Raw genomic sequence first — 16,693 nt, forward strand, 5'->3', positions numbered from 1 at the left:
GAGCGAGGGGCGGGCGAGGGGCGGGCTCACCTGAGAATGAAGCACTGGGGCCGCTGCTCCTGGAAAAGCTGGTGGAAGGCTCTCTCGGCGCAGGAGAAGATGTGAGGTGGCAGGGAGGAGGAGCAGGGCTGCCCCGTGCTGCTGAGGTAGAGCCGAGACACCTGCCAAGCAGTGTGGGAGACAGACAGCGGTGAGAAGGTGCAGGCCCCCCGCCTCAGGGCACAGCTGCCTTATTTCCATATCCAAACGCCAGGGAAGCTCCACGTCTGAGACTCATTTGTAACTACAAAACGCCTGGGGAATTACGCCCTTTGCAGCACGTTTTGAGCATTCATAATGATAAAATAGAGGCGGCTGTCTGATCCCTCATTACTTGGTTCACAGGCTTGAAATTATTCTGCTGTCCTTAAGCAGAGCATCCCACGCACATCCAGTTTGATAGAAACCCATGAAGTAAGCTGAACCTGTGGGGATTTACATCACACACAACGTCGCTCAGCAACATTTCATTTCACTACCGTAAGACAGAAAGGATTTTTGATCCGAGTAGAAAGCACCTGCAGCTGAAACACGGAAGAACTTACAAACTTCTCAGAAAAACAAAAATGAACTTAATTTCAGTGACACAGTGATTTATGAGGATGGTCATGGTGTCAGTATGTTTAGTCCTTTTGAGTTTCTAGTAAATTCTGTTATATTAGAAGAAACACTGAATGATAGGGAGACGTGTGAGTCATGAAGAAATATCAGACCAACTTAATTTTTCTTTCACAAAGTGACTGGCCTGTAGGTTCAAGGCCGTCATGGGTGGAAAGCTCATCAGAAGATGGAGGAAAGTGTCCACACAAGGTGAAAGGGCACCCATCCTGTCATGGCGGCCTGGGTCTTTGGCTCTGTGGGCATCAGTGGGACGAGGGGAAAGACCTGAGTGAGGCATCTTGACTGGATGGTCACAGTGCATCAGGAGCAGTTTCCTGATTCCAGGGGTGATATGGAGGTTACACATTGAACGCACAATGCATGTATTCAAGGCTGATGGGACAGCATACCAGCAAGTCATTTGAAAATTGCTGGGGAAAAAGTTGTTTGTGCTATTTATCTGCAAATTTTTCATATGTTTGAAGTCATTTAAAATCATAGGGGAAATAATTTTTTTCATAGAATAAATGACCTACAGCTATAAAAAAATAATCGGATGAATCTCACGAACATAATGTTGAGTGGAATCTGTCAGACACACGAGAGAACATTCAATAAGATAAAGTATAAAACCAGGTAAAACTAAGCCACACCGTAGAAGTCAGGTTGGTGGTGCCTTGGCCAAGGTGCTGGTGATCGCAGAGGGGTGAAAGCAGGGCTTCTGGAGTGCGGTAAATGCTCTGGATCTGAGGGCTCGTGAAAATTTACCCATCTGGACACTTAGAAACCCATGTCCGCTGCATCTCAATAAAAACTCCAGAAAGCCAAAATCCTTAAATACCGTGGTCCTGGTGCAGACACCAGAAGAAGAGATCACCTGGACAAACTAGAGAACTCAACCTAAGCCCACACATGGGTGTGGATTTGGGGTACGAAAGGGGGCTGTTTCATGCATTAGTCGTAAAGAATGGGCTGATTATTAGTAAAGGAAACGAACGCTGATCTCTATCTCATGCCATGTGTAAAACTGAATTCTAGATGAATTTAAGTCCCAAATATAAATAGCAAAGCATAAAACATTTACACAAGTAAACAGAATAATACTCTCATGATTTTGGAATAAGGAAATAGGGTTCCCAAACACAAATTATAATGGGAAGGATGAATCAATATCAAAATAGTACATTTGACAATTGCTGTTCGACCACAAACATCATACATACAGTAATGTGATAAAAATCAAAGATAGAGAGGAGATTAAGCTGTGTGTACTATCAATACATTAACAGTGTCTTATAAACGACTCCAACAAATAAATAAGACTGGAAATAAAATAGAAAATTGGACAAAGAATACAAACAGAAAAGAATAACCAATAAATATGAGAAAAGAAGCAGAAACTCTCTGGTAAGCAGGAAAATGCCATTTCAAATAGGAAGGTGACAGATATAAAATACTAGTAACTTTATCAATGGTTTAATAATAATGGCTTACACTTGTTATGTGCTTGCCACTGTTTTAAGCACTTCATATTCATCCAATTCTCTTAGAAATCTATGACTTGGGTATGAGAATGATCTTCTTTTTACGAGTGAGGAAACTGAAGCAATGAAGTTAGTAACCGGTCAAAGGTCACATAGCTAATTAGTGGTAGAGCTTGGTTTCAAAAGGAAGTTTTCTCCAGCACTAGAAAAACGCACCTGCACTATGGAGAGTTGTTCTAACTGGAACAGTGATTTGGTAACAACTTCTAAACTGAAGGTGGGCTTGACCAGGACTCTCTCCGAAGAAACTCTTGAACATTAGCAAAAAGCACACATGAAACGGTTCTTAGCCTCTTTGTAAGAGCAGAAAACATGCCAATAATTTAAAAATCAGTATAGGGTTTAATGGATGAATATAAAGGATTGTGTTTTAATATGATAAAATACTATAGGGCATTTAGAATAAATTATCGAGACCTGAAACTATCAACATAAAAAAGTACAATGGCTAATGAAGATTTGTTTTGTAAAAGGATATAGTTAATATATGTGAATATATCAGCAATATATCTGAGTGAATTAAAATGGAAAATAATGGCATTTGAAGTTTTTTTTTCACATGTACAGTAGTCCCCCCCCCCCTTTACCCATGTGGTCTATGTTCCAGGACCCCCAGGGGGCTCCCAAAACCACAGAGAATACCAAACCCTATATACATTATGTGTTTTCTTATATATACTTAACTATGATAAAGTTTAATTTATAAATTAAGCACAGTAAGAGATTACCAAGGATAACTAATAATGAAATAGAACACTTATAACAATATACCGTAATAAAAGTTGTACAAGTGTGGTTTCTCTGTCTCTCTCAAAATTCCTTCTCTTCCTGTATACACCCCTCTTCTTGCGATGATGAAAGATGATCAACTGTCTACATGATGAGATGAAGTGCAATGAGTGACACAGGCATGTGATGCAGGCTTCTGATGTGATGCTACATCAGAAGGAAGATCGGTCCCCAACTGACCCTGACCTCGGGTAACTGAGACCATGGAAAGCAAAACCACAGGTAAGTGGGACAACCGTATGTGCCTATGTATAGTGAACATATGAAAGACTGGATGAGGGGCGCGTGGGTGGCTCAGTCAGTTAAGCGTCTGCCTTTGGCTCAGGTCATGATCTCAGGGGTCCTGGGATTGAGCCCCGCATTGGGCTCCCTGCTCAGCGGGGAGTCTGCTTCTCCCTCTCCCTCTGCCCCTCCCCCTGCTTGTGCACATGCGTGCTCTCTCTCTCTCTCTCAAATAAAAAAATAAAATAAAACCTTTAAGAAAAATGACTGGATGAAAGGATAATAGTTTCGGGAGAGTGGTTGTCATTGCTTATGAAAAGGAATTTGCCTGTGTTCATAGCACACTACACCAGCTAATCTAAGACACCATATAATTAAAACAAAGCTTTATTTTCTGTTCTACGCAGAAAACAAATGTTACAGTTGAAGTAGGGCATGATGTGTTCTTAGCACATCTTTATAGCTGCATCCCAGTCTCAGGAGTGTATCTGAACAAATAGGACTTCTTTATTTGAAATAGTTTTCAGAGTTTTGTATTTTTAATTATTTCAGAATTTAAAATGGATACCAAAAGAATTAATGATAGTAACGTATACATTATAATTCATAAACCAACCAGGGAGTTCTAGCCCAGCTCTATTTTCTTGCAGGACAAATTTCTGTTCCTTTTGAACACTTGCACTAACACTATTTCATGTCCCAAGTCCAACACCAGCCTAATCAAATTTTAACAGAATGCTTTTAAACTCCATCTGTAAAATCCTGCTGAGAATTTCATTGATGTTACAAACAAGGCAAGACAGAAGAGAGCCAGGAGCATATGTGACTCCTACTCTGCTTCTTCAAACCTCCTCAGGGTCACATCTTCTCTTAAGGCCAAGTTTTACTAGACTTTAGACATGTAAGGGATCTTGGGTGTCTATGTTTTTTCATGATAATCAAACTAACATTTCTCAGATCCCTTCTCTTAAAAGCCCTCTCCTTTCCATACAGTGTCAGACTTTATGTTGTAGACTATTCAATTGCTATCCCCTGGTAATACTTAGCTCGATGCTGATTCTAGGCTTTGTAAGTAATATAAATACAAAATAATAATGTTAATATAATAGTGCATTTAATAAAGATAATAATCAATTCTACTTAATTTTTTCTATTGAAGCTTGAAGATCTTCACTTATGCAGGTCCAGTTTTCTGACAGGCCATGTAACCTTCAGACTGGTTATCATTCATTGCCACTGTCATTTTCATTATTAATATTATTGGATGTTCCCACTGGGTCCAGCAACTACCATCAGCAACAGCCACTCCCTCCCACCTGCCTTCTCTCTCCCCTTCACCTTATTCTCTCCCCATGTGCATCATCTGGGAACGAGAGGATTCTGGTCACTGGTAATTTTAAGTGCTCGATTGGAACCCATGGGTGAGATGACATCACATCAGCCTCATTCATGGGTACCTCCCTTTGCTGGACTCTGCTTCCAGTGAAGAAGGTCCTCTTTCCAGCCCCACTCGTTCAGAGATAACACTCTCTGCTCAGTGACCCCAGCTACTCGCCAAACTCAAACATGCAGTGGGAATATTAGGACACCAACAACAAGCAGAATCTGAAAATTAAATGAAGCCCTAAGGCTGACATGCTACACTAGGGTGCCATTTTACATAGTGGGAGAGCTTAAGTTCACCGCCAATAGAGGACAAAGAGAAAGTGGGTACTGATCATTTCTGTGTCCTTGTGTACTTAAAAATATAACCTTGAGAAATGATCTCCAGATCTTTTATCTGGAATGGCGTCATTATTTTGCACACTGAGGTTTCCAAGTGATATATCTTTGGTTTGTGAAGTCCATAGTAAAGGGCACAGTGAGAAATATCTGAGACAAGTCTGACATGGATGTTTGAGGCGGCCAATGCATCTCTACAGCTGAAGTGTCTACTCTCATGACATTCACGTGTTCACTGGTTTCCACAATGATACAAACACCACGTTATTTGTCCTTTCTAATTACTACCTTGACAATGCATTAGACCTGGGTTTTTTTAAGGATTTTATTTATTTATTTATTTGAGAGAGAGAGAGAGAGTGTACGAGCATGAGGAGGGGCAGAGGGAGAGGGAGAAGCAGACTCCCCGCTGAGCAGAGAGCCAGATGTGGGGCTCGATTCCAGGACCCTGAGATCATGACCTGAGCCGAAGGCAGATGTGTAACACTGAGCCACCCAGGCGCCCCTAGACCTGGTTCTTTAGTGGCTGCCATCTGCCCTGTCATTGTGGTCCTCTTCCTCTACCTCCTCCTCCTGATCCTTCATTGCTTTCTACTATTTTTCTACCTCATTCTTAAACTTGGTATGAATGCTAGAAATCTTACAAAACAAAATATCTATGTGAATTATTCCTAATCTTGCATCCAAGGTAGAACCTCAACATTATTTCATTTTAATCTCCAAAAACTTTGTACATTCACCTGTACCTGGTTTTTCCTCATCAATTTTTCTCTTCTTTCATTTTCTTTTTTGTTATAGATTCTCCTAGACCCACAAATTCAAAGCCTGTATCTTCAAGGGATGCTCCTCTCTTATTTGTTCCTTAAATGAAATTCTCTGCAGGTTCTTCTTACTGTCTTTTCACAGACCCACTCAACTTCTGCCCATTACCACCAGAGCCCCCACACTAGGCTTGCTCTTGGATTATTTCAGTACCTACTAACTAGTCTTCTTGCCTAAATGTCTCTTTTTCTCAAACTGATGGTGACAGACTTATAAACACTATTTGTATCAGACTTGTTTGTTTCTAGTGGGTCTTTATTTTCTAATATTAAAACCCAAACTCTCTAACTTAGCTTTATAGTCTAGATCTAAACCAGACTTTCAATTCTTTAACTTTTTGAACTCCTGCTCTTATAGGATTAGTCTATGCCTTCTTCTCAATGATCCTATATTTTTTTGTCCCCATAATGTGTCTCTAGACAATTCTCCAAAGTATACTTCCTCTCCCCTTACCAGAATCTTACTCATTCCTTGGGATTTGCACCAATCACATTGCTTTTCCAACTAATGCCTTTCTCAACTTGGTAAGATTTCCTTCCCTCCAACCTCCTGACTTGTCAATTAATAGTGTACATTCTCAATATAGCTATCTTACTGTCCTCAGCTACAAGTGAAGTCTGTGATTATTTTTATCATTACTTATGTATTATCTCTAGAATGTCAATGCAGTTTTTAAGGATGAGGAGACTCTTAGCATCCCCAAATACCTAACATAACATATCGTGTTTAATAGACTCGATAAACGTTTCTTGGCTTGATGAAGCATTCTTGTTCCCGATTATAACACTGCTCCTTTTGCAAAGCCTTTTCAGAAAGATCTGGCTACTTTGCTATTTTTTCCCTCTCCCCTACCTCTTATGTGTTTAAAATGAGCGATGTCACTTGCCTTCAACATAAATGGGCAGCACAATAGTGAGCCCCCCCCTCCGCTGGTTGTACTTCATTTAGAACCGTCTGCCTACTGGCCCGTTAGGTGCCACTCCTCCCCAGTGACTGTTCGCATCACCTTAACATTGCTTATGTCCCAAACCAGGGACAGGGCTGCTTGCTGCCATGTGTTTGTATTAGTCTCAAAATGCAGTTCAAAACAGAGGGCTCTACATCCATGATTAATGGCCTCCTGGAAATAAGAAATGAATGTTATGCAAAGCTTAATATAACACAGTTAATGGTAACAAAATTAAAGTGAGTTACAGATGATGCATGTGGATTTTTTTTCAACATGAAACACAGAAGGCATTCTCCTGGTCTATATAATCCTTATAGATATAATCATATTCAATGTTTTAGTTTCTTCTTTTATTCAACTAACGAGGGAAGAAACTAAACTATCTGAACAGAATTTATTTAAGATAATAAGCATATATATGATTATATAATCAATAAGCACAAAAATAAGTGAAACTTTCCCTTGCATGTCCATAGGACACTGAGGTAACTTGATGTGGTTCAGTACACAAGTAACTGATTTAAAATCGCAAGGTACTAAGATTGCTACAGAGGATAACCACTAATTCGGCCTAAAAATTAAACCTTATAGCTACCTAATATCTATAATTATATTTTGAGTTATTACTTGTAGCCCAGGAAAGTGCAAAGTATTTAATTCTACATAATGGAAGTGAATTCCAAAAGCACCAAACACAGTAAAATCTCATTATGTCCTATAAAAAGTGGGCAGTTTTATTGTAAGCTTTTTATCAGTGTATATTTTACCTAAATATATTTATTTTCCTCTTACATTCTATGTCAGAGTCCACTGGAATTGATGGATATAAAGGATGATACATATAAGTTATATGTTGCATTCACCATTTTAAGTTTTAATGAAGTGTTCATGCAAAAATCTCAGTGCATTGTGTTTTATTTCTACATTAATAAAGAAGTATGTCTCTTAATGTCTCTCCTTTTCTCTATTATATGTATTTCTGAAAGACCTGCAAATACAATACATTACTTGAAGCCATAAAACTGCCAAACTATTAACACCCTAAAAACGAAGAAACCACAAAATCACAGGTCTGTTCCATTTGAGATACAATATAACATGAAAAGCAATGTCATACTAAAACAATTTATTATGGTACATTTTCCCTAATCCTTAGAATTTGACCTCTAGATCTATATAAGCATTTTTACAATAGCTATATATATATATATTTTATGTAATTATTTATTTTTAATTTAATTTAATTTTATTTTATTATGTTATGTTAGTCACCATACAATACATCATTAGTTTTTGATGTAGTGATCCATAATTCATTGTTTTCGTATAACACCCTGTGCTCCATGCACTACGTGTCCTCCCTAATATGTAATTATTTAAAACTGGCTTTTGTCTCACCATAAGATTCTTATTGACTCTATGATCCAATATAATACCATAAATATAAGCCAGAAACAACACATTAATAGTCAGCTTTAAATAGCAGGAGTTCTCTCTCTCTCTCTCTCTCTTAAATTGAAGAATAATGAACTTGGAAAGCATCAAAGATGCAGAAAACTCAGGCACCCTGGTGGCTCAGGCACCCCATTAAGCATCTGCCTTCGGCTCAGGTCATGATCCCTGCTCCTGGGATCGAACCCCACATTGGGCTCCCTGCTCAGCAGGGAACCTGCTTCTCCCTCTCCCTCTGCCTCTCCCATCTGCCCATGCTCTCTCTTGCTATTTCTCTCTCTCAAATAAATAAAATCTTAAAAAAAGATGCAGAAAACTATGTTTAAAGCAAAATTAAAAGCCCCAAATACTTATTTATATAAGGCAGAAAATTGACAATATAACTATATAACTTAAATAACTATCAAATTAAACTCCAAGAACTTAGGAAGAAGGAGACGATAAAAAGAAAAAGCAGAAATCAATTGTATAGAGAATAAATTTACAGCAGAAAAAAAATTAAGTCAGGAAATGTTTTTCTTGGAAAAGATTAATACAATCACGAAATTCCTAGCAAATTGATTTTAAAAAGTCAGAGAAGGCACACATGATCAACATTGGGAACGAAAAGAAATCACTCGAAACTCTACAAACATTAAAAAAATAAATAGGACTCATGAATAATTATATGCCCCAGACTTTGGAAGATTAAATATAATGAACAGAATCCTTGTAAAACAAAATTATTAAGAACTGACATAAAAAGAAATAAAAATCGAACAGTGCATATGTCTATTTGATCATCACAGGTCAGGTTAAACTCCTCTGATAAAACTCCTGAGATGACTTCAGGTGACTGCTCTTGCCCTGGCCCATCACGTGACCACACATTCAGGTTGCCCAAGGCTAAGGCTGGGATTGGCCTGAGTGGAGTGAGGACAGTGGGCAAGGTGCAGCAGTTTTAAAGCAACAGTGCAAGTCAGTTTGGTAAGAAGGGCGGAGGCTGGGGTAGTGAGTGGGCACTCTATTTTGCAGGTGGGGTTTCTATAAGAATTCTTCATTGATTCCTTGGGAGCTTAAAGAAGGTGTTCTCTCTCCCTTCCCCTCCTTCTCTCCTTCTCCCTCTTCTCCAACCTCTTGCGTACCACCTCCCCCTCCAACATCTAGGAGCACGTCCCTGCTTCAGAAACACGTGTCCGCTCCCCTTGCCTCTTTGTCATGCTCCTGCTCCAGATATGGGATTCTGCTTTCACTGGAACCAGCCTTGTGCTTACAAAAAAATAGAGAGCTTGCACAATGATATTCTTGATCTATTACTACTCGAAAATCATGCTGTGTTTTCAGTTGCCTGGAATAATTTTCCAAAAGCAATTTCTCTTTTAATTTTGAGAGTCTCATAATTAAAAGTGGAAGGTCATTTGGAAAAATGTACAAAATTCAACATTATCCTTTCTTATTCTCATTGTTTTAACATCATAGAATTTTTTTGAAAGAGGTCATGATGTTGAAATAAGGACTGTAAACCAACTGATCTTGGATTAGTTAAGAAGGTATGGAAAGTAGAGTAATATATTATTTAATTTTAGAAGTCTGTCTAGTGACTACAATTGTAGGAAAATGACACATTCTAAGTGCAAAGGAATCTTTTGAGAAGATAACGTTCTTTTCCATTTTTGTCTCAGAACAAATGAAAGTCATTATTATGCAAATTTCAATTTAGACTTCTCTGAGACGTTTGACTTTACTTATTGTTTTGGGGTTTCTTCTTAATCAATCATTTGATGCAAATAGGTATTTTAAATGATATTTTAAATTTTATACTCACCATGGTGGAATAAATTGGAAGCTCCTTGAATGGGTTAACAAGCAAGAGGATGTCTCCAATAAAAGTCTGTTAAAAGAAAAGGATATAAATAGTTGGTGGACTATATAAATAGAACACTTAAAATTAAAAATGATATAACTTTAACATCATTGTATAAAATATAGAAAATAAATAAAAGCCATACATTAACATTTTGTGAACTGTTTTGAAAGTTTGTATATAAAGAAATAGGAAAGTCAAACTCAAATAAAATAAAACCAATAGGCTTGTTCCATTAAACACATAATGACCACATTCTAAGAATTGCTTTTCTTAAAGGGTTTTTTTGAGAATTAGACTGAATAAAAAAAATATAAATTAAAACACATGGCAAAATATACTGGAGGAAATAAATGTGGTAATGAGTTCTATGCTGCTACAGAATAAGAATAAAATGCACAACTGAAAAATGAATAAAGCACAGAAAGCAAATAAAAATACTTTTGTAATAAAAAAGGACAAGTTATGAGATATAAAGGCACAAAAAACAGATAGAATAAATACAAGTCAAATAATAAAATGATAGATTTAACCCCCCCAAAATCAGTAATTACATCAAATGCAAAGCTACTAAATACTCTAACTAAAGGACGAAGATTATGAACTAAAGTACTCTGTATAGATTAAGAAAATTTAGAAATAAAAAGATAAAACAAGATATACCTGAAAACAATGATAACAGGAAAATGTGGTTTAGCAACACCCAATTAACACATACAAAAAAATTAAATAAATAAAACTGATGAAAAGGAACATTTCACAGTGATAAAATGTTAAATCAGGAAGATACAGCATTTAAAATTTCAGTGAGACTAAAATCTAGCACAAAATATACGAAGAAAAACAGCTGTAAGGAGAAAAATTAATTCACAATGACAGTGGGGACTTTATATAATTTTCTTCTTAGTAACTCATGAAATAAGCAGATAAAATTTTGGAATAAATAATTACCAAGTGATTAATTGACTTATATACAACACTGTTACCAAACAATTGTAGAATATACATTCTTTGAAATTGAACACAGGTCAGTTTCATCACATTTAAAGGACTTGAATCACATAGAGTATGCACTCTGATCATGGTAGAATTAAGACAGAAATTAATAATGGATATCTAGAGAATCACCAAATGTTTGGGAATTAAACAATGCATCTGCAAATAACCGATGAACCAAAAAAGGAGCCACAATGCAAATCAGAAAATATTTTGATTATAACATATCATAATTTGTGAGATGCAACCAAAGGTATACTTAGTATGGAAATTATTGCCTGATATGCTATTTATAAAAAAGAAGAAAGGCTGGTAATTATGATCTAAGTATACTTTTCAAGGAGCTCATCAAACTACATAAAGATAAAATGAAATATAATCATTATAACAGCAGAAATTAATGGAATAGAAAACACAAGTCAAAAGGTGGTCTTTTGAACAGTGTAATAAAATGGTGAGTACCCTAACAAGATTGAGAAAACAAGAGAAAATACATAAACTATCGGTATCCTAAATATGACATTACTACAGACAATATAGACATGAAAACAGATAAAGAGATATTCGGAATCACATTTTAGCCACTATGGGTATTTAGAAAATGTGGACAACAACCATCATCTTCCCAAAACTAACACAGTAAGATATAGAACATCTGACTAGTTTTTTTCTGTGAAAGAAATTTGAATCTATGTCTAAAAACCTTTCCACAAAGAAAATTTAAACTTCACTGGTGAATTCTTCCCAATATTGATGAACAAAATAAGCAAAATAAGCAAATTCCTATTGTTCCAGAAAATAACAGAAGAGGAACACCGTTTCATTTTAAGAGGCCTGCATAAACTTGGTATTACAAACCTAAGTAGTATATTGAAAGAAAGGAAGATTACAGGCTGTTCTCTTTCATAGTGTACATGCAAAAATCCTGAGCAAAATACTGACTAATTAAATCCAGTAATACATTCAACAGATAATCTGTTTCAACCAAATAGGATTTGTTCTAGTAACATAAGGTTGGCTTCATATTAGGAAATCCACTCTTGTAATTTATAATACTAAAAAGTAAAGAACAAAAGCCATATGATCATCTCAATAAATGTCAAAAAACATTTCATAGCATTCAACGCCTACTCTTGATTAAAAATAAGAACTTCGAAAGCTATTAATAGAAGGAACTCCATTAATCTAATAAAATTTAACCATACCAATGGCAAAGCTACTGAAAACAACTTGCCTAATGATAAAACATCGAAAGCTTTTCCCTGAGATCCAAAATGAGACAGGGATGCCTATCTTAGGTTACTGTCACCTCCCATTATCTATTTATTAAGAGTGCCATCCCGTGAAATAAAACAAGAAAAAAAAAAAGTAAGGAAGCTATCAAGATTTAAAAGAGAAAAATAAAAGTCATTATCTACATACTATATGGCAGTATATGCAGAAAATCCAAAAAAATCTCCATATAAATCAATATTTACATATGAACTTAGCAAGTTTGGCAGATAAAACATGAATATCACAGTGAAATTGTATCTCTATATTTATAATACACAAAAAGGAAATGAAATTTGCTTGTTATTTTCAGTCAGAAAATATTTATTATAGCATCGCAGTTTGAAAAAGGCCTAGAAACAGATCTAATACAAATGGTCAAGACTTCTGCATCAAAAATTTAAAAATGTTCCAGAGAAAGTAAACATGGTCAAAGGAGGGATATTAACCTTCCATGATATATAGAAGACTTCTGCATATCAAGATTTATTATACTGCTCTAGTGATTAAGATATCTCAGTACTGGCTTAGGCACAACGGATCCATACAACAAAAGGTGGATTCGAGAGACAGACCCACTCCCCAGGGTCATCTGGTCACCACAAAGGCGCCATTGCAATGCAGCAGGGGAATCCACATGGAGAAACATTAGTCTGGACTCTCCTCTTGTACCACTGTGAAATCACTTCCACGCTGGTAATACACCTTAAATATTCAAGTTAAAACAACCAAACTGAAATAAGAAAATATAAGAAAATGTCCCAAGCCAAATTTTCTTAAGTGGGACACAAAAAACACTAAATGTAAAGAACTTTGTAAAAACTGCAAGCTTCTATTCATCTACAGACCTACGATAAGGCGAAAATGCAAGGCACAAACTGGGAGAAAATGCTTACACATATGTAGATCTAAGAAAGAAAGAATATCCTGAATATATAAAAATCCCTACGTATCAAGAAGAAAAATAAAACAACCCATTTATTTTTAAATGTCAATATAACTGAAAGGGTGCCTCATGAGATGAGATGGCCAAGTGAGCCACACACACATACTGGTCACCATCATCAGTCAGCAGGAAGACGTGAGCTAAAACCACAGTGGGATACCACAACCACCGGAATGGCTAGCATCTGTGAAAACTACTAACACAACAGCCAACACTGATTATGCTGGGTGTTGGTGAGGGTGCGGAAACCAAAGTCTGTGGCAGGAGTGTAACCACTCTGAGAAAGTGGCTATGTCTACTCAGGCTGAAGGTACCTGTGATGCCGGCATTCCAGGGCTCAGTTCACGCCCCACGAAAATAGCCCCATGGAAATACTTGCGTACACATGTCGCCAAAAAAGGCCCAAGATGGTTTATAACAGTATCACTGAAATAATTCACATAATTGTAACAGCGTAATTCAATAACCAAAGAGTGGAGACAACTCAAGTGTTCCTCCATTGTAGAGTAAATAAATAAATGAGGATATATTCACACAGCAGATGATTTTAGAGGAGTAACAGTGGGTAGCTGTTGCTGAAAGCAGCAGGATAGATGGTTATCAGAAATACAACAATGAATGAAAGTGGGCAGACGCAGAAGAGAACACACTGGGTGAGTCCTTTTATATAAAGTACAGAAAAAAAAACCAAAAGAATCTGTAGCTATATATGCCAAAATCTTTTGTGATGATTAGGGTAAACTGAAGAAGGGGCTTTTTAATATTTCATTTCTTTACGAAGCTGCTGGTTACCTGGGCATGTTCACCAAATGAAAATTCATGAAGCCATACACCCATGAGTGATGCATGACTCTCTTTATATATTGTGATTCAAGATAACATTGACTTCAAAGAAGGACTGGCCAGGATTCTACAGCCAAGTAAAGGAGAAAAGAAAAGTAAAATGATTAAAAAAAAAAAAAAAAGAAAGAAAAGTAAAATGACTGAACCAAACAGGGATCTTTGTAGTGAAGTATCTGAAAATTACTCAGAAAAATGAAGAAAAAAAGTAGACTGAGGGAGAAGGGAGAAATCTGCTAAGGAAGGAAAAATGAGGAGCTTTAAAATAAAATCAAAAGACTTCTAAATTGCACTTTTCTATTGCGATATAATTTCTATTTTGATCTAATTATTGAAGGAATTTGAGACTGTCTTTGCAAATGTGTTTTGCGATAAAAAAAAAATAGTCTAGAAAAATGTGATCTGAGTGTTAACGATACTCCTAATGTATGAGTTTATATAGGTTTATTCCATATTCTCAAGAGGCTGCTTTGATGAAAAGTAACATTGTAAATGTTTTGCAGAGAAAGAATTTTTTTAAAATTTAGAAACCTACACATTTCCTTTACTCATCTTTCTAAAATATCACTGTTTTATTTTTTAATAGCTCACACATGTTAAGTGCTCACAAGGGCCTATGAGGTTCAGTGGAATGACAGGTGACATGGCAGGTATTGCATATGGTAGGTGCAGCTTCAGAGTCCAGGCTAGGGAACAGTGTCAGCTGGGGGAAAATGCATCTGTCCTCATAATTTCAAATATCCTCCAAGTGAGAGAGACTTCGACTTCTGACACAAGCTTGTCAACTTTAGCCTCTTGAGCTGCTCTTACAAAGAAGACCCACTACATCCCACTGGGTCACCTGGAGGGGAATGTTCAGTTAATAAGTGGCTCAGGTGAGCCAGGCTGCCTACCTGGCTAACTAGATGTAACAGGCGCCTCTGTTTATTTGGGGGGTTTCTTTCTTTACCAGTCTCGAGTCCTACCAGTTGTTTGTAAAGAGAATATTACCTCCATGTTTATCTGCCATCCATAAAGAAATTTGATTGCATATTCTATTTCCACTGTCCCGGTTGACAGTAATTATTCAGAGAAAGAAATGTCTTTATTCTCTGCATTATTTAGCAAGCAAACATCTCATCTCTTACAATTCATTTTGTTTGACGGTTTGGGCACATCCTACTGCTGTATGGAACTGTATGGGCTGTATGGAACATTCACAATCTGATATCCAAATGAAATGCTATATACACTTAGTTAAAAGGGCAAGTTATGTTTGCTCCTGGGTTTTGGCACCAAAAGGAAAAAGAAAAGAAAAGAAAAGAAAAGGGAAGGGAAGGGAAGGGGGGGAGGGAAGAGGAGGGGAGGGAAGGGAAGGGGAAGAAAGGGAAGGGAAGGGGAGGGAAGGGAAGGGAAAGGAGGGGAGGGGAGGGGAGGGAAGGGAAGGGAAGGGGAAGGAAGGGAAGGGAAGGGGAGGGAAGGGAAGGGAAGGGAGGGGAGGGGAGGGGAGGGGAGGGGAGGAGAGGAGAGAAGAGAACAGAAGAAAAAGAAAAGAGGCAACTTATAGACTGTTTTGAAAGATCATCTTATATAACCAGTCAGATTACAGCAAAAAGAGATGAAAATCCCGGTTAGACAATTAATTCAGCAGACATGTGTTATGTTGGCCCTGATGGACTGGTGACAGTAGTGGAGGTCCATTCTGTGTATTTTGAAAGGAGGGCTGCCGAGATTTGCAGTAAAATCAAATGCAGGACACTGGAGAAAGACCAGTCTCAACACTCTAACCAGGCACTTCAGCCTGAAACTGGGAGAAGAGTAAGAGGGGAAGGGAGGGGCCTGTAGGGAGAGTGGGTATGGAGGTGAGCTGACCAACTCTGAACACAACATCCACTGAAACCAGTGTTTTTTTATTTGTGAGAAGGAATACTTCTATTTCCATTTCATCGTGGACTGACACTTTTGTAAAATGTAATAAAAGTGAATTCCTGTAAACATGGCATTGAAAAAGACATAAGGCATACAAAATGCAAGCCTGGATTCTTATTAGATTCAACAGAAGGAAATGAAACCATCAACTTGTCATAAGAGGTTCTAAATGCTTACTCTCAGGACAGACCAGTAATAAAAAGTTCATACTTCCAATGGTCCACAGGATACACTTTAAGAATCACTTGTTATTATTTAATCAATAATGTTTAAATGGCTTGTCTATCCATTAAAGGCGAGTTCAAATAACATAACTTAGCATACTCATCACAAAATTCATCCCAGACAATTTAGCTCTTCAATATTTCAGGTATGGAGAAGAGGAAGACCATGTCTCACACAGTGGCAAATTTATATTTGATGTGAACTTTAGCAAAGCATGATCCAGAAAGAAAAGAGAAACCCAGTGGGCAGAAAATATCTAAGAAGATGGCCTAGCGTGGGGAGGAGTTGGAGCCATGACTCTGATAAACAGATAGGAAGTACTTGTCACTTGAGATTGGAAAGTGCTTGACCAGGCCTCACAGTGAGCAAACCCAGCACGGATCCCTTTGTCACTGAGCCAGAGTCTACCACAGCAATTGTACACTCATCAAATCACCAGTGAGATAGATCATCACAAGCGGTGAGAAGAAAGAGCCATCATGACTTCCTCAGAAAGACTGAAGAACTTCCGAGTGGGAGTTTAT

The 16,693-nt window shown here is 37.4% G+C and overlaps 1 protein-coding gene across 3 annotated transcripts in view; it reads right to left on the minus strand.

Moving 5' to 3' along the window:
• The window catches only part of MYO16 (myosin XVI), a 574,226-nt gene that overhangs the window by 277,581 nt on the left and 279,952 nt on the right, over positions 1–16,693 (minus strand). For all 3 annotated transcript variants that reach the window (XM_078070087.1, XM_078070086.1, XM_078070088.1), the window contains exons 12-13: positions 9,944–10,009; positions 31–161 (exon numbers count right to left, since the gene is read on the minus strand). In XM_078070087.1, the coding sequence (XP_077926213.1) occupies positions 31–161; positions 9,944–10,009 (197 nt within the window). The remainder of the gene's footprint in view (positions 1–30; positions 162–9,943; positions 10,010–16,693) is intronic.

The sequence above is a fragment of the Halichoerus grypus genome, chromosome 4, assembly GCF_964656455.1.
Source record: "Halichoerus grypus chromosome 4, mHalGry1.hap1.1, whole genome shotgun sequence".
NCBI classification, from domain to species: domain Eukaryota; kingdom Metazoa; phylum Chordata; class Mammalia; order Carnivora; family Phocidae; genus Halichoerus; species Halichoerus grypus.